Raw genomic sequence first — 26,006 nt, 5'->3', positions numbered from 1 at the left:
CTGGAGGCTCTGAGTTCAAGCCCCGCGCTGGGTGTACAGATTACTTAAAAATAAAATCTTTAAAAAAAAAAAATTCCTTCCACACTACTTCTTAAAAAATTCTTCCATTAAGCCATGGATTTAGGAAGACTTACTTCCCTTCCACTCTTTCTGCCTGTAAGTCCCTCCAAATGTTTATACTAAAATGTGATATTTAAGAGTTATTTCACCTTCTATTGGATTTATGTATGCATTTATAACTCATACTAGGCCATAAATTATCTGTGAGTGGGGACCATGTGTTGCACAGTGATATATATCTTGACCCATTTTTTTTTAAGATTTTTATTTATTTATTTGACAGAGAGAGATCACAAGTAGGCAGAGAGGCAGGCAAAGAGAGAAGGGGAAGCAGGCTCCCTGCTGAGCAGAGAGCCCGATGCGGGGCTCGATCCCAGGACCCTGAGATCATGACCTCAGCTGAAGGCAGAGGCTTTAACCCACTGAGCCACCCAGGCGCCCCTATCTTGACCCATTTTTAGTTACCTCTCAAAATATAAAAATTTTGAATTAACCTAGATTACACCTTTTCAGCCTGTGACTTTTATACTTAGCTCTCCAGTAAATTATTCTGGGGCATAGTTCCAAATCAGAACACTGAAATGATGCTATGCAAGAAAATCACTCCTAGGTCTGCTTTCTAAATGTATGCACCATACTTCATGCAATGAGAACTCACATGATTTTCAGGCACTTACTTGACACAAGCAGGACAAAATGGCAACATAAACAACTCTGTTAGGAATGAATTTCTACCAACTTCTAGTAAATCTACAAAAGAGGGTCTCCTGCTGGGTATAGGGATATAACAGAACTCTATAATCCTCTCCGTGGAGGTCATCTGAATCCATTCTCATGAAATCTGAAAGCTATTCCTGCTATCTGACTGTACTTGAAGGCATGGCAAAGGAAACCAAGAGAAAGCCTGGGAGAAGCCACCTGAAAATAGTTATGGCACGATAAATTAAATTATTCACTGAACACTGACCATAACTATCCATGCTGCCAATCAAACCCAGGACTTCTATTATTATCAGTACAACTGCCTCAAACAGGATCCTAAGAACAAAAAACAAAAAAAAATATATAAAAATATAAGGGCCATTACACAAATATTAGGACCACTGATTTTCTTTTCTTTTAAAGTAAGGAAATTCATCTTCAACTCTTCTCTGGTCAAATTCTATTATACTAAGTTCTAAAGACTAGTCCAAAAGATTCTGCCTTTTAGATTTTTGCTATACTGAATAATCAATTCATAAAGTATTTAGTCATCAATCTTTTGTCATAAGTATTTTCACTATAATAGTATTTGTGATCAAATTCAATTGCATTTTAAACTAAATTCTTCTATCCATACACACGTATTTTGTATATTTTCTGTTATTTGGACTTTTACTAATTCATGTTGCATCTCCTTTCATGTGCTTTTAAATATTCTTTCAACCTACAGTATAAGTATTACATGAACAGGGTCCCAAAATTATTAAAAACCACCATTTTTTTTGGTCATGCCAATCTCTCACATCAACGATTTTTATAATCTAACAGTCTACATCTCTTTCAAACACACATACCACATACACACATCCATAATTACCATGCATAACAGAGACCAGGTACTTTCCTTTGTTTACATTCTTATAAGAATTCCTATATATTCTTGGGGTCAGGCTCAGTGGATTAAGCCTCTGCCTTCAACTCAGGTCATGATCTCAGGGTCCTGGGATCTGCTCAGCAGGGAGTCTGCTTCCCCCCCCCCCCCGCCTGCCTGTCTGTCAAATAAATAAATAAGATCTTAAAAAAAAAAAAAATTCTTATATATTCTTAAAAGAATATAAACAAGGAGATGAAGTGATTCTTCCTACAATCATTCAATAGAATCAATAAAATAGATTATTATACAGAGCTGTCATCAATCAGCTATAACCATATCTAACAAAATTAACCAATGATTTGATGGAGCATCATTACAGTAAAGAGCACATCACCGATTTAGAAAAATGGTACATGAGCGGCGCCTGAGTGGCTCAGTGGGTTAAAGCCTCTGCCTTCGGCTCAGATCATGATCCCAGGATCCTGGGATCTGCTCACAGGGAGCCTGCTTCCTCCTCTCTCTCTGCCTGCCTCTCTGCCTACTTGTGATCTCTGTCAAATAAATAAATAAAAATCTTAAAAAAAAAAAAGAAAAAGAAAAATGGTACATGAGACACATGCACCTGCTTTTACGTATGTATTTTTAAACATACTTCTGATATCTCTGAAATTCATTAACTTGAATTGAAATATCTCTGAAATTCATTAACTTGAAGAAATCTTGAGAAAAGAATCTGAATAGCCCATTTCAAATTTCATTTTATTATTTTAAAGCAAGTTTCCATAAGTCTTTTTTTTTTTAAGTATTTTATTTATCTGACAGAAAGAGATCACAAGTAGATAGAGAGGCAGGCAGAAAGAGAGAGGGAAGCAAGCTCCCTGCTGAGCAGAGAGCCCAATGGGAGCTCTGCATGCTTAATCCCAGGACCCTGAGATCATGACCTGAGAGGAAGGCAGAGGCTTAACCCATTGAGCCACCCAGGCGTCCCTAAGTTTCCATAAGTCTTAAGCTTTACACAATTAAGCTACTTCTAACCCCAGATATCTTTCCAAACCAGAGTTCCTAAACAGCTATCCTACACAAAATTTAAATTCAGAAACTACTAAGACTTTTCTGAAAATGTTCAACTATTGTAAGGCAACGGAGTGGGGAAAAAAAAATGTTTTTGTATGAAAATAAAAAAGCTAAGTGCTAGCAAACCATTAACATGTAAAACCTCTTTGAAGACTCAATGGCACACAGGGTACCAACTGAACCAAGAAAGGAAAAAAAGCAATTCCCTAACAGAAGGTTACTGTAACAGGGGTATTATTCTAAACCAGTAAAACCCAACAGAGATTTTTACTCTGTTTTATATATGCCCCACTACTCTGTGACACTACTAATAACCACTCAATTCCAAAAACTTTTCAGGTTTAGTTGGCATGACTTTAAGAAAATTTTATCTTTTTATCTTAATAGAAGAAGTACTAGGAAACCAAATAAATGCATCATTTGTTAAAACAAATACATTTGGATGTGTACAGTAAATGTAAAAATACACAGAAATGTTAAGGAAAACAAATCATTTTAATTTTAAATATAAGCAGCAATACTTAGTATGAAAAATACATTATTTACTCATATAACTACCACAGACTACAGGCCACATCCAGTTATCATCAAAAACAGATAAATCTAAAAATAATTTTTAAGCCACAACAAAACTTCTTCCCAATTACATAAATCCAAACAAACAAAAAACCCAAACATCTTGTTACCATAAAAATTCAACTTTCATACTGAGAACATTTTTCCATTGACCAGAATTCACTAAACTTGATTATCAAAACAACCTAAATCATCTCTCCAAGCCAGTCTCTTTACTCCTTTAGTTCACTCTTAGGGACCACATCAGATTCATTTTTTCCAAAAAAGTATTTTGGTACAATGCCTCTCACTCAAAATACCTCAGTGCTACCCCAGCAGATCCTCCCAGTGTTTAAAGGACACACAGTTCAAATTCCTTAGCCTGGTAACAAAGGCTCCAACCTTCCTTTCTGGCCTCCTCTCAGAATTCTCCTAAAGGAATCTTCCCCAGTAATAATACTGTCTAACCCAACAGACTTTAGAATACCTAGCGCTAAAAAAAAAATTTTATTCTTAGGAATAACATTGTGGAAAGCCAAGCAAAATTTTCTAAGCAAACTTAAAAACTGGTAAAAATGCAATGTATTCAAACCTTACTTACATAAGGTTTTATATCTTTATACTTATATAAAAAGTAACTTTCTCGTTATTACCTAAAATGATTAAGATAAAAATATTTGGAAAAGAATGAGACCCACCTCTTCTCTCAAAGATTTTAAGATACCCATATGACAATGGTTCTATTCAATCTTTGAATGAAAGCTCAAGTGAAAGAGCTGGTTCTGATAAGACAAGAGATTTAGAAACCCTGGACAGCTTTTAAACACCTGAACTTACTTGACAGTATTTTATGATTCACTAATAGGGCCCAATTTATTTCTAAATTAAATAGGCCAGTAGGTTGCCACGACTTATCTGAGGAAAATACTTCCCTAATTCACCCTGGAAATCTTTTTTTAAATTTCAAATTGTTTTAAAGGAAAAATAACTTTATTTTCATAATCACGAATAATATATTGCAAGTTCTGGCTGTTATCAACACATCTCTGAGCACTGAAAATAGTCTAAACTTCAACTTTCCCCCAAAATACTAAGATAACTTATTTAAACCACTGGATGAAAATTTAACAACATAATAGCATAAAGATGGTTCCCCAAATCCTAAATCTCTTTAATAAGATACTTCTTGTAGCAACAGCGCTACATTCCACATTAATAGAAAAACAAACATATAAAAAAATATATAAAAAACCTTTTTCTTTTTCATGGAAAAGAAAGTATCAACACCAGGTTTAAAAAGTTGAGAGGAACAAGAAAGTGTAAGTCAGTTAGTTGTTCACTGGACACTGACAACTACCCACACACCAAGAAGGTGAGCAGCATCTAAACTATCCGATCACATACTGAAGAACACTCAGAGCCAAGAAATCAGAAGCCTCTTGAACTATGACAGATATCAAGGCTTATCCCCATATACCTTATTCATCAGTAAGTCCACAGCAAAGAAGAAGAAGAGAAAGGCAAGAATCACAGAATACAGAAGAAAGAGGAATAGAGAATCAAGGGAGAAGTTGAAGGCAAGGACAGAAAGAAGGGATGAGAGCTAAATATAAGACTAGAAAGAAAAAAAAAATCAACAAAAAGAGAGGTGGTGTTTTGCAGTGTGAAGACTACATTTGCCTCAGGGACATTTGTCCCAGAGGTAACAGATCACTGCCAGTAATTCCCCAAGAAGTCGTTTTAACAAAGTTTTAGGGAAACTATTCTTAGAAAACCCTTGATTCCTGAGATAAATTGAACGCAGAATCTAATCATCTTGTTTAAATGTTTTCAAACCATGTTTTTATTACATTTTACAATAATTACTGAAATTATAAATTTTAATTTTTGAGAGTTTCGGCCAGAATCTGTTTGGTAAGTTGTAAATCTGAATATAAATTAACACCTGACCTGCAATTCTCTCAAGTGATACATCAGTAAGAATCCTTTTTTTTAAAAAATAATAACATCTGGTGATTTATATGACATCACAGGGGAGAACTGCCCCCCCAAAAACTAAAACAAAAGATAAAATTTCTCAAATTAAATATGTCTCTATTTGGGTACCTATGAAAGTCATGCAAGACACAGCAGACAGGATCTGAAACAAACATTTTGTTTTTAAAAGATGCAGGACTAGAAGAATTAGAGAGATAAATGAGCCTGGAGCTATTAGAAATACAAAAAGAATGTTAAGGAGAAGAACTCAGTAAAAATTCAAAATCAAGAAGTTAATGAAATGCCATTAAGGACAGAAGATATGAAAAATTAATTAAGATTCTGCTTTTGTGGTTGGGAGAAGGGGGGTGGGGTTATGGACATTGGGGAGGGTATGTGCTATGGTGAGTGCTGTGAAGTGTGTAAACCTGGCGATTCACAGACCTGTACCCCTGGGGATAAAAATATATTATATGTTTATTTAAAAAAAAAAAAAAAAAAGATTCTGCTTTTGCTTGGTCTCTCCAAACCAGAAGGGTACCACCCCTACTTGGTCTGGGTATCCTCAGTAGGACTCAGTCTCGGGGGATGTTAGTGAGAATTCTTCGAAGATGTTTGAAGCTCTAAAACCAGTACCACAGTCTCCAAGAATCCTTCCACTGTCATAGGAAGACTCAGTTTAGAATCTCTTCATAACTTTTTCTTCTACCTTTCCTTTGAATGGCCACTTGAAAAGCCACTTAGTCCTTTTCTTCTCGACTTTATAATGTATTTTATTTTTTTATAATGTATTTTAACATTTGTTCACCAGGAAATTGTTCTCAAAACTGATCCCCACTCTGAAGGTTTTATCAGAAAGTATCTAACTATGTGGTAAATGCATAACTTGACCAGAATAATCTACAAATTCTGAATCAGAGATAAATCTGAGGGGTTTGGTCTTTAGATTGGCTTTCTGTATGTTTTCTCGAATTGTTTATTTCTCCAACTTCCAAGTGCCTTATACTGTCACTATCCTTCCATCCCCATCTTTTACTTTCCTTCTACATGTGTACACACACACAAAATGTCAGTACCACTGTATATGTATGCAACTGTAGGTGTAAAAATACACACATACATACACTACAGACACACACGGTCAACAGACTATAAACCGAAGATAAAGACATAAACAACGCTGCAGAATAGGAATTAATCCGTTTATTCTTATTTCCAAGATAAAACAAAACTAGTTGGTTACTGTAACTCACCAGATGGTTCTTCAGGCTCACTTTCGTTTTCTTCCTCAGGTGGGGCTTGAGGGGGTGGTGGGGGAAGCTTCTTTTCTTTCTCTGCTTTAGCATTTCTCTCTTCTTCTGAATAATACTCATCTTCTGAGAGGTTGGCCAAGCTTTCATCCATCTCTCTGTACTCTACCTATATGGAGATTACACCAGGGAAAGCTAAATACAGTGAAGATCTAAACCCAGGGACTCAATTTGGAGCCATCAGTGAATGTGAACTGCCTTTTAACTTCAAATTTTAAGGGAAATAAGCATATAACAAGGAACAAGCTAGTTCATAATAGGTAGCTATTAAAACAGAATCTCGGGAGTACCTGGCTGGCTCAGTCGCAAGAGCACATGACTCCTGATCTTAGGGTCATGAGTTCGTGAGTAGCCCATGCTGGGTGTAGAGATTACATAAATAAATAAATAAACAAACCTAACAAAACAAAGCCAAATCCCTAAAATCTCTCATGAAACAATCTCGTGTTAGTTCAGATTTAGCTTAATCTATCAATTTTACATCACAGTACTGACATTTAGATGAATCTGAGGCTCTCTACAACTCCTGAGAACTCTTTAAAATATGTGTGTGTATATACAGGTATGTTTGTATGTGCTTATGTATTCGCATGTATGTATACATCATATTCACATACTGAAGTTTCTACAAAGACTAAAATAACCCTGAGATAAAAATACAGTTAACTAGGGGTGCCTGGGTGGCTCAGTGGGTTAAAGCCTCTGCCTTCAGCTGAGGTCATGATCTCAGGGTCCTGGGATCGAGCCCTGCATCAGGCTCTCTGCTCAGCAGGAAGCCTGGTTCCCCCTGCCTACTTGTGATCTCTGTCAAATAAATAAATAAAATCTTAAAAAAAAAAAACAAAAAAAAAACAGTTAACCAAAATAACAAAAGACTGTCAGGCAGGCCAGGCCTGTACTTCTACTACTGAATGGTAGAACAGCAAAATCCCTGAAACCAAATGGGGAGAAATGGCAGTTAATAAAAACTGCAAATGGCAGCAGCCAAATTAAAACTACGAAAAAGTACATTTGCTTAAAAAATAACTGGTGACCTAAGAGAGTTGAATGATGAAAGCAAAGAATCTTTACTACAACAAATTAAGTGAAGCAGAAATGGAGACCACAGGTCTTACTACTAATTCACACTCTGATTATAAAAGGAGAGAACTAGGTAATAAGTATAAAGAGGAAACAATCTTGGCGATTGTCTTATTGGGGATAAAGCAACTTAAGATAGGGAAGATTATAATGGACCTGAATGTATAATATGGTATGACAAATAGTCATCAACCTTAGAACACTAACTGTCACTGTAACTCCTACCCTAGAAAGATTCCAGGAAGCCAGAGCAACAACCACTCTCTATTTCAGATTCAATGAAACAATAAAATGAATGAAATAAAAGTTCATTCGATCTGGAGACAGAGCAAAGACATTATGGTTTCCACATGTAATGTACCTAATTTACTTGGTTTCTGAAATTAATAGTCCCGCAGATTACAAGTGTAATCTACTTTAATTTTTGAAATATCTTTGAAATAGCTCCATATGGCCGGCTTTTATATTTGCCTCTTTCTTTTCTTTTCTTTCTTTCTTCCCTCCCTCCCTCCTTACTTTCTTTCTTTCAATGACATGAATACAGTCAGGCAGGGGAGTGGGTGGCTAGGGGTGGTAACACGGATTGTGTCAGAAATGGAAACAAAAAATTAAGGATAAATTAAACAGTTAAACAGTTCTGATCCATTCTCTAAGATTCTTATTTATAACACATGAATAATAGTTTCATCTATCAAATACAGAACACTGAGTACATGGCCATAACAGAGAAAACAATTATGAATGAAAGTCTCCGTGCCCTTAATAAGCTGAAATTCTAGTTAAAAACTATTGGTCCTTATCAGGTAAATCGAGAGACTTTACAATAAAACCTCTAGAAATTCGATACTAAACTTCACCCTACTTGACTGAGATACACTGTAAGAACACACCTCAGGACAACAGGCAAAAAAGCTGCAAGGAGGGAAAAGTTTCAAAGAGGGAGAGGGGTCAGAAAATGTAATACATGTTACATGAGTATGCAGTTTCCCTTCTTTTAGCCCTCAACAGTGCTTGACCCCTTCCCTACCCCCAAAGATTTGGCCCTTTAAGCCTCTGTTCATCAATCTCATCCATTTAATCAATAATCACTTAACAAATGCCTATCGTGGAACTGGGCAATGTGCAAATTCTGAAATAATGTAAGATCCTTTCTACTGCAGTAGTTCAGCTCTTTCCAAAGGAGGTTCCACAGGACTGTATACCCTTTGAAGGAAAACCCACGATCAAGTCTGGGAAACACTGCAGGACCCCTCTCGGACAATCACAATGCCCATTAAAGCTACTGAAAAAGCTATTAAAGCTATTAAAGTTGTGCAGCAAAAACACTCTTTTTAACATTGTTTACCCCAACCTTTTCGTGAAGTAGTAGCTGCTAAGAAGGAATACAGAGTTCTTAGTTTTCAGGCAAAGAAAGAGATCAGAAAAACACCTAGAAGTAGGGAAGTAGGAGCAAAAATATCTATAGTAGTATTTAAAAACAGCAGTAACAAGGAAAAAAAATCTGTGTTTCACAGAACCCTCGGACTCTTCAGGATTTCATTTAAATACACATTCATATGTGTTACACCAAACCATAATCCTTTGGGGACCAACAATAAACACAGGAACTCGTAATGCCTGGGTAACAAATCTGGGGTAGACCTAACAGTGAAATTTCTTCTGCAAATCTGTTCGACCAAGACAGTGTCCGGAGATGACAAGACAAGCTAAAAAAACAACCATTTGCACTACTTATCAATCATGGGATCTTATCAAGCACTGGGTCTTCACAATACTTCATAAACAACTGAAATAATAAAACTGGATTCTGAGACCAAAATAAGACGGCAACAATAATGCTTAATCTCCATTGTCAAATTTGGGGATCTCTCTATATATAAGAAAAGCCTCATTTTCTCAAAGACTGACAACTAAAATAAAGGTTATAAAATTAAACTTCTTAATATAGGGGTGTCTGGGTGGCCCAGTTGATTAAGCATCTGCCTTCGACTCAGGTTATAATCCCAGGGTCCTGGGATGGAGCCCTGCATCAGACTCCCCACCAAGCAGGGAGTCTGCTTCTCCTTCTCCTGCTGCTGCTCACCCTGCTTGTGCTCTCTCACTCTCTCTGTCAAATAAATAAAATCTTTAAAAAAAATAAATAAAAATTAAATTAAATTTTAAAAAACTTCTTAATATAAAACAGGCAAATACTACTTGATTTTGGATAAAGTTTTATTTTGTAAAAAAAAAAAAAAAAAGAGTTTCTCTACTTAATAAAAAACCATCTGAAAGAATCTTACAAACTCTAAAAAATTAAAAACTATTCCCCTGAGAAAAGCAATACTCACAAAGTACTGAGGCCCTCTCATCCCTAAGTAAAATCCTCGAAGACTTTGGAGGTTCTACAACTACTTACAACCAAGGACATAAAGATGTCCGACAGGCAGATGTAAGTCAGAGGACTCTGAAATTTACACTTCTAGTCTCTCCCTTCTCTTCCTCACCCTTGCCACAATGCTTCATTCACTTTCCAATCATCTTAAGGCTCCAGTCTTTTTAATCTTTCTTCCTTTTAAGTCACCTAGGGCACAACTGCCATACTGATTTCCCAAACATGTGATATTTTTAGATAGTTTAAAGGTGAATGCCAAATTTTTCGAACCAGCATAGAAACTTTCTGGCTCTAACCAGATGAACTTACTTTTAGCCATTTTCTAACACACTAGTCAAAAAGTCCTCAATGTTGTTCTATGGATTCCCACCTGCTTCTGTTAATCCAATGCCAGAATTCAAAGCTCATCCCCTCTGCAAATTATTTCCTAACTATTCCAAACTTGCAAATACTATCTTTTCTTTCTCTGAACTGTCACAGCACTTAAGGTCTGCGCTTCTCAGCCTAGCACGGTGCTGTCTGATACCATTTTCTGTGATAATGGCAACGTTTGGATCTGTGCCTCCAATATGGCAGCAGCAGCCACATGTGGCTATTGAGCACTTAGCCATGTGATTCAAGTTTAAAAGAAAAACTCCGTTTCCTCAGTCATACTAGTAACATGGGCTACTGGTTACCAAATTGACTAGCACAGGTTTAGTGATTGGCTCTCTCTATAACCTGGACATGACTCTACAACCTAATACTACTGATCCCTCCAGTTTATCTTGCTCCTAGAAAAATGTCATTTTCAATTAAATTCATTTGCCCCTTGTTCCCAATGTTCAACTGTCCATTCTGGACTCCCTGCTGCTTCTCAAACCACAGAATATATTAAGCATGTTTCACGACCTTTCTCCACTGGTAGTACTTAATTACTGGGCATCTTACTCTAAGCCAGACACCATAATAAGTGCTTTGTTTACATTATATCTAAACCTAAAAACCTTACAAGGTACAGTTTACTTCCCTGAGGAAAATGAATCATAAGGAGAAAAATTAACTCCTTTTCCGAATATTTTTCTAAACTCTGTGCTTTTTCAAGGCCCAGTTGAAGGCCACCATTCCTGAAGTCCCAACCCTAAAGTTCCTAACTAAAATCCCAACCCAACTTAACAAATCCAAACCTTAAATATTTGCCATAATACTAGCATACACAGTCAGAGATGACTATATGCTGGACTAATGAAACTTAACCTTTAGGGACCTCCCAACTGCATGGACCCCTTCCAATACCCTGAACCTTGTTTTAGTTACAAAACTATATATATAACATCTGTATCTATGTCCCCTATTGAATCTACATTTCTACGTACAGATAAACCCCCCCTGCATATACCTCAGAACTCTTGAGGCAAGGCCAGTCTATACTGGACTCAGCTTGCTTTTTCCTCTTTTAATGCATACTCTATTCCTTGAGGTCTGTTTCCTCTGGCTCCCAAGAGAGGCCAGGAATAGATCAGTTTCCCTAGTACCTAACTTCCTAGTTGCTCCCCCAAATAAACAGGTAACCCACTTTTCTCTTTAGAGTTTCAGAGCTAATCACAATGGAAAAACAGTGTAACAGGAATTAAACACAGGAAAATTATAAAGACAGAAATCTTATGCTATGTCCCAAATTGATCTACAGATTCAAGGCAATCCCAATCAGAGTATCAGTTGCCTTTTTTTCAGAAACTGATAAACGGATTCTAAAATACATGTGGAAATATAAGGGTCACAGAATATAAAAAATAATCTTGAAAAAAGAGCAAAGTTGAAGAAATCAAACTTCCTGATTTCACAAAGAAAAAACTTACTATTTCACACACACACACAAAAAACTTATTACACAAAGTCACAGTAATCAGGACAATGTGGTACTGGCATAAGAACAAAAATACAGATCAATGGGACAGCAATGATGGTCCAGAAATAAACCTTTACATTTATGGCCAACCAATGAGGGTGCCAACCATTCAAAGGGGGAGAGAAAAGTCTTCAATAAAATGTGCTGGGACAAGGGGATATCCACATGAAAAAGAATGCAGTTGAACTCCTACTTCATACCATATACAAAAATTAATTCCAAAATGATCATAGATCCATAAACCTAAACTCTTAGGAGAAAACATGGAAGCAGATCTTCATGACATGAGATTAAACAATGGTTTCTTGGATATAACCCCGGAAGCAAAAGGAACAAAAGAAAAATAAATAAACTGGACATCAAAATAAAAAGCTTTCATAATCACCATATAAAAATACAACCCAATTTAAAAACAAGCCAAGGATCTGAACAGACATTTCATCACAGATATACAACTAATGACCAATAAGCATAAGAAAAGATGTTCAGTATCATCAGTCATTAGGGAAATGCATATCAAAACCATCATGAGATACCACTTCATATCCACTAGAATGGCTATAATAAAAAAGTATCAGGGCGCCTGGGTGGCTCAGTCGTTAAGCATCTGCTTTCAGCTCAGGTCATAATCCTGGGGTTCTGGGATCCAACCCTCCACCAGGATCCCTGCTCAGCAGGGAGGCTACTTATCCCTCTCCCTAGGGCCCTCCCATGCTCTTTCTCTCTCTCTCAAACAAATAAAATCTTTTTTTAAAAAGGGTGGGGGACAGGATAACTGGGTGACGGGCATTAAAGAGGGCACATGATAGGGGCGCCTGGGCGGCTCAGTGGGTTAAAGCCTCTGCCTTCAGCTCAGGTCATGGTCCCGGGGTCCTGGGATGGAGCCCCGCATCAGGCTCTCTGCTTGGCGGGGAGCCTGCTTCCCCTTCTCTCTCTGCCTACTTGTGATCTCTGTCAAATAAATAAACAAAAAACAACAAAAAAGGGGTGCCTGGGTGGCTCAGTGGGTTAAAGCCTCTGCCCTGGGCTCAGGCATGGTCCCGGGGTCCTGGGATCGAGCCCCACATCCTGTCTGCTCAGCAGGGAGTCTGCTTCCCTTCCCCTCCCTCTGCCTCCTTGTAAATAAATAAAATCTTTAAAAAAATCATTCACAAAAAAAAAAAAAAAAAGAAAAAGAAAAAGAAAAATCTTATCACATGGTTTCTGGCCATATTTCCTATTAAAATATAAAATGAGGGTGCCTGGGTGGCTCAGTGGGTTAAAGCCTCTGCCTTCGGCTCAGGTCATGATCCCAGGGTCCTGGGTTCGAGCCCCACATTGGGCTCTCTGCTTGGCAGGGAGCCTGCTTCCTCTCTTTCTGCCTGCCTCTCTGCCTACTTGTGATCTCTGTCTGTCAAATAAATAAATAAAATCTTTAAAAAAATAGTAAAATGAAAACCCTTTTCATGGGTGGCTCAGTGGGTTAAACCTCTGTCTTTGGCTCCTGTCGTGATCTCAGGGTCCTGGGATCAAGCATTGGCTCTCTGCTCAGCAGGGAGCCTCCTTCCCCCTCCCTCTCTGTGTACTTGTGATCTCTCTCTCTTTGTCAAATAAATAAATAAAATCTTAAAAAAAAGAAAAAAGAAAAAAAAAAGAATGGAAAAGAAAACCCTTGGGTTTCTGCCCTCTATTTCATTTCTGAGAGTTGGGAGTCTCCAACCTGTCTTTTCTAACCCATGCGTTGATAAAAGCCCCCCAGAGCCTTTCCTTTTTTTAGCAAAGGGTTTTTATTCCTGGAGAGATGTCTCCAGTGGGCAGTTGAATCTGAGGGCTCAGTCTGGCTAATGCTCTTCTCACGAAGTGCTTCGCACACAGACTTGACATATCCATTTAAAAATTACATACAGACAGAAAGCTTGTTATATGCATAAGCGATATGAATTGCATGATGTTCAGTATTTATTTTAAAAGTATAAATCTCCAGAAAACACCCAAGTCTAAAAAGTCCATGCCCTAGTTCTGCCTTAGGGCCCTGCACAGCTGGTGTTCCATGTGGTCCTTTGTCTGAGGCCGAGGCTACCTTCTCACAACTTAAGCCTAGATTCCAGTTCCACCACTGACTTCGTTCTGCGACTTTGGGCAAGTTGCTTCCACCGTGTGCCTCTGCTTCCTCACTTCCTAAAGCGGGGCTAACAATACCTGCCCACTGGTGTTTGGCAAAAATAAAATGTTAGTGACGCCCTGAACACAGCATCTGGCGCCGGGAGATGTGAGGCAGCTGTTGTCTGTATACGCTGTTCGAGTGACAAGTCTTTTTCTTTCCATATCTTTTTGCACCTTCACTAGCGGGCATTAGCTCTCTTCATCAGCTTCCTCAATCTGTAAATATTCTATGTCAAAAGATCGTTGAGAGAATAAAAAGAGGAAAACTAGCGCACAGCAGGCCTTTAAAAAAAAAAAAATATTTTCCGTCTCCATAGCTAAAGTCATCTCTTTAGCATTACCCCACAGCCTCAACGCGCGCCCAGCCGAAAACTCCTTAAACACTGCCCGGGGGCCTCCAGACACATCTGCGGACAAACAAGCCGTGCCTGTCTCCAGCGACGCCAGCCAGAACTCCACGTCAGGGAGCCATGTTTCCCAGCCCAGAGAAGAAAAGGTGTACAGATGTAAGGAGTCTCCCACCCCTCCCATCGGCGCCCCTTTCCCGAGACGCCCGGGTCCCCGCACAAAGAGCGCATTCAGCCGGCGCGAGCCCTCCGCCTCCCTCACCCCACACACCCACCCACCCAGCTGGTGCGGAGGTGCGGTGGAGACCCGACGGGCTGGGGAGGTGTGGGTGGCCGGGGCTGGCAACCTCGAGGGAGCCGGGCACCCGGGGCTAAGGCGCGCGGTACGGGGTCGCCGCTCACCTTCGCTCGCTTGCGCCGGCTGGTCCGTCGCCCCTCCGGAGTCTCCGCGATTCCCGTTTCCATGGGGGTCGCAGATCCAGGCACGACGGTAGGCCCGGCTTGAGGCCCGGCGGACCCCGGCGGCTCCGCCAGGCCCCCGGGGGGCGAGGCCCGCGGAGGCTCTTTCTTGCGGGGAGTGCGCTCCCCGGCCACCCCCGGGCCGGCCTCGGCAGGGCCCGACAGGCCCGCGGGCGGCGCGGCCACCTCGGAGCCGTTCTCCGCGCCGCCCGCTGCCCCGGGGCCGGCCTCAGTCCCGGCCGCCGCCGCGGCTGCCGCCGCCGCCGCCGCCGCCGCGGCCTTCTTCCCAGACAACATCTCTGGCCGCCTGGCCGCCGACGGCCGGAGGGGCCGCTCGGTCTGTCGGTCCGTGGGTCCGGAGGCGCCTCGCCTTGCCTCACTTCACACGGGAGCTCGCTGCCAACCGCCGCCGTGTACGCACGCGCTGAGCGCGCTCCAGCCGCGTCGGGACAAAAAGGCCCGGGACGCCCACCGCCCCGCCTTCCCCGGCTGCCATAGAGCGGCGCCCTCGCGGCTAGAGCGACACCACCGCACGGAGCACAATGCTCTCCTAGAGCGTCGCCTTGGCCTTTGGAGTCGGCCGCAGCACCTTCCCGGTCCTGGGGCTTCTGGGCCATATTGTACCTCCGAAGGCGACCATTTCTTCCAGGGACTTGCATACACCCGTGAATTCGTTCGTTCGTTCTTTCATTCATTCGTCAGTTCGACCAATATTAATGCTTACTAAGTGACAAGGGTTTAATTATGAAGTTTTTCTTTCAAAGAGTTTACAGTTTAGTGAGTGGAAAACATTGAACCGTAACTGGGACGTCATCTTATTGTTTCATAATTGTCCTGCTTGCACTGGGGAAATCTTGGAGAGCAAATGCATTTCGTGGTAATAAAATGGACAGAAGTTAGGAATCCACGCTTGAGTCCGAACTGGATTGCTGTTGCCTCCGGGGCCGTGTTCCTGCGCTTCTTTCTGTCTGGACCTCCTTCCCATTAGCACTCCCTGTCTTCCATACATAACACGTCTTTCTATTCCAGGTTAATTCTTCCTAGTGCTGCAGATGGTGATGGTGGTTTGTTTTTTTAATTCCTCCAAGACTCCTTTAGTGACCCAACACTGGAACAACTTGTGTTCTTCAAGCTTGTTTCTACTTATTACACACAACTATAATTGCTTTTGTATATATCTCTCTCTTCAAGCTATAATTCTCTTTTTTAAAAAAGGGTTGTTGTTTTTTTTTTTAAGTAATCTCTACACCCAACGTGGGGTCGAACTCAAGAGTCACATGCTTTCCTGGCTGAACCACCCAGGCACCCCTTCAAACTGTAATTTTGCAAAAAATTATCCCATTTACATGAACTTCAAGAACTGGTAAAACTAATCTCTAGTGATAGAATCCCCAATCAGTGATCACTTGGGATGAGAGTGAGGGCTGACTGCAAAACAGGAGGGAATTTGCTGGGGTTGATGGAAATTTTTTTTTTTAAATCTTGATTAGGTGGTGTACATGTTAGTCAAAATTCACTGTACTGTACACGTAAAATATTTTCATATTTTTACTTTATGCCAATTTTATGTCAATTAAGTTGATTTTTTTTTATACTAGGCAAAAAGGAAAAAGGAGACAATTAAGTCCAGGAAATCTAGAAGCTGTGCAAGAAAAAAAATGTAATCATAGTCAACATATGGCTCACTATGAACTACACTGACATAGCCATAATAACATAAAGATTAATATTGTTTTAACCAAATCGATAGAATTATACTGAGAGGATGGGGGAAAGAGAAGGTGTGTGGAGGAGAGGAATGAGAGGGGTTTACAGAATCAGAGACGAAATGGGAATGGGGGAGATTCTGCATGGGAGCTAAATTCTCATCTTCCATCATAAAAAGATAATATATAACATCAAAATTGAAAAATCAAGAGCTAACAGTACAAGCATACAATTTAGATATATCAAGATAAATACCAGAAGAAACAATTAAAAAGCTGGAATGAGTTGTCTGGGTCATATAACTTGAGGATGGAAAGGGACAGATAGAGAGCAAAGATTGTTTGTTTCAAACCCTGTAGATCTGATTGTGCATTTAAAAATTTGATAAAACTTAAGATTAGATTTTTAAAATATGTACATCTTTTAATCCAGCAATTCCACTTTCCAGAGGATATTCTAGGAAACTATTTAAGTATGTGTACAAAGATTTAACTTTAGTACTGTTTACCTCAAATTATATATAATAGCAATAAAGAAGAATTAACTTAAAGGCCCAACAATGGCCACTAATTGAATATATTAGAATATCATAGCCATTAAAATTGACACTTCAACATGAAGAACTCTCATACAAAATAGTGAGCATATGTCAAAGATTTATTTAACTCATTATTGAGAAAATCAGAAAGATGACAATTCTGGTTCAAAGGAAAACATGAAAATCTGATATATAGTCACTAGTCAGTGGAAAACAATGCTGGAATAAAATTGCAAAGTTAAATAAGAAACAAATGGTTTCAATGTCTTCCAAGGACATAAAACTGTAGAGTTTGAGGTTATCTTTCTATCAGACACAACTCATTTGCCTCTATTTCCAAAAACAACAACAACAACAACAACAAATCATTTGCAACTTAACCCATTTTAAAATTTTTGTGGTAAAAGAAATATAATATAAAATTTATCACCTTAACCATTTTTAAGTGTATAGTTCACTGCAGTTAATTACATTCTCATGGTTGTACAATCTCCAGAACTCTCATCTTATAATAAAAGTCTGTGCCCATTAAACCATGACTCATCATTTCTCCCTGCCTCCTAGCTCCTGGCAAACACCATGCTACTTTCTGTCTCTATAACTTTAACTACTCTGGGTATCTCACTTAAGCGGAGTCAGATGACTTTTGTGTTTTTGTGACTGGCTGCTTTCACTGAGCATAATCGCCTCAAAGTTAACCCATGTTGTAGCATGTGTCAGACTTTCCTTCTTTTTTTTTTTTTTTAAAGATTTTATGTATTTATTTGACAGAGAGGGAGAGATCACAAGTAGGCAGAGAGGCAGGCAGAGAGAGAAGGGGAAGCAAGCTCCCCGCTGAGCGGAGAGCCCTATGCGGGGCTTGATCCCAAGACTCTGGGATCACGACCTGAGCCGAAGGCAGAGGCTTCACCCACTGAGCCACCCAGGCGATCTTCCTCTTTTTTTTTTTTTTTTAATGTTAGTTCATGTCTTTTTTTCAACCCGTACACAATTACGTGTACTCTGGTCTGTCGAAGCGGTAGGTCAGACATTTGCTACAATAACATCTGTTAAAGTGCTAGCCATAAGAACACCAGCGTCCCATTCATTTGAAGGGCACACCCAGCAAAGGTGACGGATGTAGCCCTTCTCATTTACCTCAGAGATAGTATTTCAGGATGGCTGGCTTAATCTTCTTTCTCTTATGCTTATTCTTCTTGGGCGTGGTCTAAGACTTCTGTGTTTTCTTTGTCCCACCACAAAGTCTCAACACAAGATGAAGAGTGGACTCCTTTCGAACATCGTAGTCAGACATAGTATGTCCACCTTCCAGGTGCTTCCCAGTGAGAACCAGCCTCTGCGGATCGGGAAGAATTCCTTCCTTCACCTGGTTCTCGGCCTTTGTATTTTCTTTCTTTCTTTCTTTTTTTTTTTTTTTAATTTGACAGATCACAAGTAGGCAGAGAGGCAGGCAGAGAGAGAGGGAGAGGGAAGCAGGCTCCCTGCTGAGCAGAGAGCCCGATGTGGGACTCGATCCCAGGATCCTGAGATCATGACCTGAGCCGAAGGCAGAGGCTTTAACCACTGAACCACCCAGGTGCCCCCCGGCCTTTGTATTTTCTATTGTATTTGAGGGTTCAGCCTCGAGAGTGATGGTCTTTCCCATAAGGGTTTTCATGAAAATCTGCATCTAGGCAGCAGTTCTACGTTGGACGGTGGATGGGAGAAGAGAACATGGCAACATCCTCAGGGTTTTCTGAATTTCCTTCCTTTTTAAGGATGAACAATTTCATCGTCTGTGCACACACATTTTGTTTATCCATTCATCTGTTGTTGGATTTTGGGGTTGCTTCTACCTTCTAGCTATTGTGAACAATGCTGTTATGAACATGGGTGTGCAAATAGCTCTTTAAGATCCAGCTTTTGGGGTGCCTGGGTGGCTCAGTGGGTTAGGCCTCTGCCTTTGGCTCAGGTCATGATCCCAGGGTCTTGGGATTAAGCCCCATATTGGATTCTCTGTTCAGCAGAGAGACCACATCTCCCTCTTCCTCACCACCCCCACCCCCACTTGTGCTCACTCTCTGTCAAATAAAATGTAAAATCTTAAAAAAAAGAAAAGAAAATAAAAAGATCCAGCTTTCAATTATTTTAGATCTATATCCCGAAGTGTAATTGCTAGAGCGACTTATCCAACTTTTACAAAGGTAACATCTGACTTCACAGAGTCAGGACTCTATCCAATATTAAACAGTACTGTCAAAGTTACCTTCCCCTAAAGCATCAGAGGACCAACTGGACAATATTCTAATATGACTGCATAGACAGGCTTGGAGTAATCTCTTCGTCTTATTTCCAGATCTTGGGTAGTTTTTCTTCATAGTCTCCCTCACAATGAGGGTAAAGGCTCTGGGCTGCTGACCATTTTATTCCCAGGGGCGAGGCCCAGAAGTACTGTTGAATAAATGAGGTATCACTCTAGCCGACATCACCTGGCTGTTATGAGGACATCATGAGATGTTGCTTACAAACTGCCTGTCAAAGTCTGGCACATAGTGGCTGCTTAAGACAAAGGAGTAGTTAATATTATTATTACGCGGCAGCAGGGCGGCTGGTTATGACTCAGAGGAGGGAGCAGCCACAGCTCCTGTCATGGAGGGCAACTGTCCTAGAGGGGTCACCAAGGCAGGGTCTTGGGGCCTGGGTGCCTCCAAACCATAATGCTGGGGGAAATAATGTCTCTTTTTAGGTATCTCCATGGGATACTTGCTTCCTCAGGCACCGTAGGAGCACTGGTGGCTTGGCTGATAGGCTATAAGCCAGCCTTGTTTGGCTTCCTATTCCTTCTGCTGTTGCTTAGCAACTGGATGGTCAAGCATGAACTCAAGCCCACTCCCCCAGAGCCCCCGAAGGTGAGCAAAAGGGGCCTTAGCTTCAGCTAAGGATGATGGGATATTTACAGCTAGACTGGGGGGATGGGGGACAGGGAAGATGTCAGGATAATGGGGGCAGGACTGAAATATCCACAGCTCTGGGTCTAAGCCCCTGTTCTACAACTCCCACTTGGGGGATGGAGGACAAATCACTTTTTTTTTTACAAGGCGTCAGTTGCCTGGGCTGTGAAACAGAGACCATCCCTAGATGAAAAGCAAAACAAAACAAAGAACTGGTGGTTGCCAGGGGGGAGGTAGGTGGGAAATGAATGAAATATGTAAAGGGGGTTAAGAGTACACTTATCTTGATGAGCACTGAAAAATGTATTTATACAGTCATAGAATCACCATGTTGTATACCCGAGTATACAACAATTAGTATACACTGTATACTAGTCATACTTCAATAGAAAGAAAACAAAGAGAAAAAAACTTGTTAAAAAAATGGGGGACCATCCCAGACTCTCCTACTTCATGTCTGACGTCAACATGGTTTGGCAACAGTAACCATTACTTTAAAGTGGAAAAATTTTAAATGGATGAACTAAAGATACCTGCGGAACATAGATGCATCTCTAGAATGGCTTAAGGAAGACCATGGAAATGTACGCAGATTGGTACACCTTTTATGGAAAGTTAAAAAAGCACATGAGACCATACACCGCCTTGTCTGTGGATGCCTGTGCATAGGGAAAATAGATAAAGGTTGGATTTCTCCACCTCTAGGCGTTTGATATTTTGAGTGAGATAATTCTTGATTGTGAGGGCCTGTCCTGTGGATTATACCATGTTTAGTGACATCCTTAGCTTCTACCCACAGATGCTAAGAGCACCTCCCGGCCCCCCTATTGTGACAACCAACAATGTCAGACATTGCCAAATGTCCAGTGGGGGAGGCAAAAGAGCCTCCTACTGAGAACAACTATTGTAAAGAAATATATGGGAAAAATAACTTCTGAGTTCGGGATTGCCGTTGAGATGAGGTTCAGAGAGAGAGGGAACTCTATGAGAAGGACCCACAGGGGACTCCAGTTACATTTGTCATATTTTATTTCTCATACTGGTATGGGAATGTGGGTATTTGCTGTAATAGTCACCTTTTTTTGCATGTCTGAAATTAATTTATTTAAAGATTTTTAATTTTTATTTATTTGACAGAGAGAGAGAGATCACAAGTAGGCAGAGAGGCAGGCAGAGAGGGTGGGGGAAGCAGGCTCCCCGCTGAGCAGAGAGCCCCACTCGGGACTTGATCCCAGGACCCCGAGACCATGACCAGAGCTGAAGGCAGAGGCTTCACCCACTGAGCCACCCAGGTGCCCCTGAAATTAATTTTTTTAAGATTTTTATTTATTTATTTGACACACACAGAGAGAGACTGCACACAAGCAGGGGTAGCGGCAGGCAGAGGGGGAGGGAGAAGCAGGCTCCCCGCCGAGCAGGGAGCCTGATGCGGGACTCGATCCCAGGACGACCTGAGCTGAAGGCAGATGCTTAACTAACTGAGCCACCCAAGTGCCCCTGCATGCCTGAAATATTTAAAATGGTTTTAACGATGAGGAACTTGTAGCTGATTCCAAAACGGAAAAAAAAAAAGTATTATTAATGGCATAGAGAAAGATGAGGATTACAGAGATCAGAGAGTGTCCTGAGACCACAGGAAAAGTTGGCAGGTGGTGATTTTTATGAGGCCTGACAACAGTCTCAGGCACACTGGGAGAAACACACTCTCCAGGAGACAGCTATATCTTGGTTAAGTGCTTTCTGTCCCCTGTGGGTACAGATGAGCAGACCATTTCATTTATTCCTAGGAACCAAAGGCAAGTATGGGTCCTAGGAGTTCAGGGGCTCCCAAACTGAGAAGAGGACCTTTCCTCACTGGACCCCAACTCTCTCACCCACAAGATGTGGCAAAGAAGCTCTCCTTGAAGGCTGCTTGTGTGGACTGATTAACGGGCTGTTTGTAAATCACTATTAACCAACGTTTCCTTTTTTGGGGTGTGGGGAGTCTAGGAAGAGGCAGAGAAACCAAAGCCTCCTGAAGTCAAACCCAACAGCCACGTCTTGAACACGAAAGAAGTCGAGAGATTGCACGCCTGCTTTGCCCTCCAGGACAAGGTCCTTGAACGGCTTATGTTCAGTGAAATGAAGCTGAAGGTCTTAGAAAATCAGATGTTCATCGTATGGAATAGAATGAGTCATCACAAGAGGTCGAGCCGGCAGCGGACTTTCCCCATGAGGAAACACAGAGTAAGGAGACATGACTCAGTTTTCTCCATCATCTCTGACTGCACTTCAAATTCCCCCTAAAGAGGTCAGACAGACTGGGGTGGGCTGGCCTCTTCGGATGTTACCTTTACTCAGTAAAACCCAGTCAGAGACTATTGAATTTTCTTAGTAAATCACACTGGAGCGCAGGATTGGAGGCTGAAAGTCCAATCGCCTTTGGGAGAGAAAGCCATCCTCACTCGGTCAGCTGTGTTACGCTCTAAGAACAGCCTGAGGGGGCTCCAGAACCCGGCTCCTCCTCTCTTTTGGCTGACCCCATTAACCTAGTCCAGGGCCCTGTCCCTGTTCACCTTGAGTCTTATAATGGCCTCTCCTGGGCTGCTGCAGCTCCCAGTCTTCCCCTTTCCCTTCCCCTCTGCTCAGAGGCCAGAGCCAAGCTCTGCCAAGTGGGCAAGTTCACTGCCTGTTCTTGAGCCTACACCTGCTGTGGTTGACAGAAGAAAGGCCACACTCCTTACCGTGGTGTTCAGACCCTCCATGATCTGACCCCTTTTCCAGGCTTGCCCCCCATCCCCTTACTCTCTGTCATGTGCTTTATACCTTGTGCTGGAATATCCTAAACTTCAGTCATTGGGTACCCCCTTTGTGATTTTTGCCAGAGCCACGAACCACCTGAATGTTTAACTCAATATCGTCCCTTTAAATGGACTCGTTTCCTTAAATAAATGCACCTGTGAAAGAAAAGTCCTAATAAACATAACTAACTATACATTAAAAAGCTGTGTTGTTTGGCTAAAATAGAACATAACTGTCAAAAAAAAAAAAAAAGAAGCAGCAGACAGTGAAGACAGAACCATGTTACTAAAGTTCCAACCAGAGCTTGGTTGCCCACTGGAAAAGTCTGAGCCTGGGAAGTTGGGGTTAAAAAGAGAAATTAGTTTAAAGAGAGACAGAGAGAGAGACAGAGAGAGATTAGTAACTATTAGTGTTGGAGAGATATGTTAGCACCAAGCTAAGACTTTTCTCCATAAGGAGAACTAGAAGGAAATCACTACCTCACCATGGGATCTGGTGTGGCTTAGTGCCTTGTTGGGGCCCCACGTAAAAGCATCTCTAATCAAACCAGATGGCTGGTCATCCCCCAAATGCATCCACATCTTTGCTTGCATGATTTCTTCCCCTGGAATTCCTTATCTTTCCCCCTTTTTTAAAAAAGATTTTATTTATTTGACAGAGAGACACAGCAAGAGAGGGAACACAAGCAGGGGGAGTGGGAGACGGAGAAGCAGGCTTCCCGCTGAGCAGGGAGCTTGATGTGGGGCTCGATCCCAGGATCCTGAAAACCCCGAGACCATGACCTGAGCCAAAGGCAGACACCCAACCAACTGAGCCCCCCAGGCACCCCTATCTTCCTCTTTCAACTATTAAACTTCTTTAGTAGTTCCTAAACTACACCTCTGGAGAGCTTCCCTAACCCAGCTGGGAATAGTGTCTGTCCTTGGTGAGCTCCCAGCATCTTATCTTCAGTTTGGCAGTAGAAAGTATCACGATCTGCTGGGATTTGATTTGCGCACATTTCTGGATTCCCTCCCCATCCTCCAACTAGATTATAAACTCTCTGGGGGTAAGGACGGCATCTTGTTCCTCTGTCTACTGGCCCCCCACAGGACCCAACACTGGTACTGGTATACAGTCAGTGCTTCCTAAATAGCATCTCTGATGGTTGATCACAGTCTTATGGGTTTTCTGCGCCCTCCTTTTATGATGACTCTCCTATAACCTATTTTTTTTTTAAGAGCAGGATCTCTGGAGCCTCACAGCCTGGCTTTAAGTCCCACCTCTATCCACTCCCGGCTGTGTGCTCTCAGACAATTCTAATTGTTCGTTCTCGCTGTACCTCAGTTTGCTCAACTGTCAAATGGGGAGAGTAGCACTATCACCCTCCTTGTGTGTTGTGAGGATTTGGTGAGTTACCACACGCCCTCAGGCCTGTCTTCCCATGACCTCCCTACCTAAAACCACAAGCCTCCCTTGTGGGTCAGTTACCTTCTCCTTGTCTCTCTCCAAGTCCACTCTCCACTCTGGGGTTGCATCAGGCTGCTTTAGGGCTGGCTGGGTTCCTTCACAGAGGGTCACTCCTCTCAGGGAGGCTCTCTCAACAGGACCTTCTTCTTCCAGGTTCCCTTTGGAGCTGGGGAGAGGTGCATTCCCCCGAGTTTTCCAGTCCAGGGGGACTGCACTCTTCTTTAGATGCTTCTCACACCTTTGTCAACAGTCCCTTTCACATAGCTTCGTGGGCCATTGCTAAGGTCTTGTTGTATGGCCAGGTCATTGGACCACCTAGAACTGGACCATCAGGAGCATCTCTGTTGTGGAAACAGATAAAGCAATTTGGCCACAAAGTCCAGAGGTAGGTGATAGGTGAACGAGCTCACAGTAAAACACTGGACACTAAATCCTTCCCTGGACCTACCAATAACAAAACCATCATGGAGGTCCGAGGTGGCCCAGTGAAGGTCCACTTGACCCATGAAGCACTCGTACTCACACAGTATGACTCACTTGCAAGAAATGCTGACCTGTGGCTCAAGGTCTATCTCAAGAACTTGGGCATCTGACCAGTTCATAATAGCCAAATTGGTGGCAGTGGATTCTGACTGCCATAGACCTGATTTAGGATATGGGGTAGCTATTCTCTTCAACCAGATGGATTCCTAAGGTTCTGATGAGCACCTTTGTCATATGCTAAGTGTAAGGTTTTATAGGCGAGATAAATACAACACCAGGCGAGGTAGGCACAAGGCAAGATTTATTAAAGGTGCTCTCCAGCAAAGTTTCAAGGGCTCAGGAGAAGGGGAGCCAGGAAAGTTGTGCAGGGAGGAGGTGGGCACCCTCAGGCGAGGTTCCTCGGGAGAGGTTCCTCAACTCTGGAAAGGGAGGTGGGGGATAGTCGCACTGGGAGGGAGTTGGTGGGGGGTCTTTTATCGGGCCAAGGCAGGGCATGGGCTCACATCCATATATGGTAGTGTATTTGGTGATCGGAGGGTATGGGGTGGGGGGTCCTGTTACTTCTGTTCCCTGCATAGGTATCGGCTTACCTATGGTGATGTGACCTGGGCATACATCCTTTTGGCAGGAGAGTCAAGGGTTAAGGAAAGGGCGGGGAGGGGGCTTGGAAGATGGCTGGCCAGGTGGTCATTTCTATTGTTCCTCAGTGGACCCAACACTAAGATTTCCCGATATGACACAATCTAACAATGGAACTCTGTTTATAGCCGCTGCCGCCCAGTTGTGGGCCCGTCAATACGGAATTCTCTTGCTCTTCCACACTTGCCCCCTGCAGATGGTGGGTACAAGGGAGATTTGGTATGGCTTGTTCAAGGTGCCATTAGATCAGCACTCCCTCATCTTCTGTGGGCAGCTAAGAAAGGGAAGGGTACACCTGATGTGTCAGGCAGAATGCTGACTTCTGGGTTTCTGTGGAGAGCAAGGCTCTGGAAAGGACAAATGATCTGGCTCATCCCAGGCTCATGACAGCCCACAGGTGATGATCCGTCAGAAACATACGCCAGAGATCTGAGGAAACAGACCAGGGTGGAGGGCTAAATAAACTTGCCTTCTTTTCCAGAGTGGGCCAGGCAACACTGAAGGGCCTCTAGCAGCTGCTCAGGCCAGAACCCACGGCGTGGACCTATCACAGTGTTGAACATACCACCACACTGACCAACCACCCCCCCCCCGCACCATCCCGAGCTATAGGAGACTTACCAGCAACTCACTCTCT

The 26,006-nt window shown here is 42.0% G+C and overlaps 2 protein-coding genes and 1 pseudogene across 5 annotated transcripts in view; 1 reads left to right on the top strand and 2 right to left on the bottom strand.

Annotated features, from left to right (window-relative positions):
- The window catches only part of KDM1A (lysine demethylase 1A), a 59,258-nt gene extending 43,984 nt beyond the window's left edge, over nucleotides 1-15,274 (bottom strand). For 2 of the 4 annotated variants that reach the window (XM_032863704.1, XM_032863707.1), the window contains exons 1-2: nucleotides 14,786-15,274; nucleotides 6,496-6,661 (exon numbers count right to left, since the gene is read on the bottom strand). In XM_032863704.1, coding sequence (XP_032719595.1) covers nucleotides 6,496-6,661; nucleotides 14,786-15,139 — 520 coding nt within the window. In that variant the 5' untranslated portion in view covers nucleotides 15,140-15,274. The remainder of the gene's footprint in view (nucleotides 1-6,495; nucleotides 6,662-14,785) is intronic. The other 2 variants (XM_032863706.1, XM_032863708.1) reach the window with 1 other exon arrangement.
- A 2,804-nt stretch (nucleotides 15,275-18,078) lies between these two features.
- LOC116871347 lies at nucleotides 18,079-24,852 on the bottom strand (annotated as a pseudogene).
- TEX46 (testis expressed 46) lies at nucleotides 19,662-22,619 on the top strand. Its single transcript, XM_032863709.1, has 2 exons — nucleotides 19,662-19,975; nucleotides 22,007-22,619. Exons 1-2 carry the CDS (start codon nucleotides 19,784-19,786, stop codon nucleotides 22,301-22,303), a joined length of 489 nt encoding a protein of 162 aa, XP_032719600.1. The 5' UTR covers nucleotides 19,662-19,783; the 3' UTR covers nucleotides 22,304-22,619.
- Nucleotides 24,853-26,006: the final 1,154 nt, after the last annotated feature.

The sequence above is a fragment of the Lontra canadensis genome, unplaced genomic scaffold (assembly GCF_010015895.1).
Source record: "Lontra canadensis isolate GAN:19392208 unplaced genomic scaffold, GSC_riverotter_1.0 scaffold25, whole genome shotgun sequence".
NCBI lineage: Eukaryota > Metazoa > Chordata > Mammalia > Carnivora > Mustelidae > Lontra > Lontra canadensis.
This window is presented reverse-complemented; position numbering and strand designations above follow the sequence as displayed.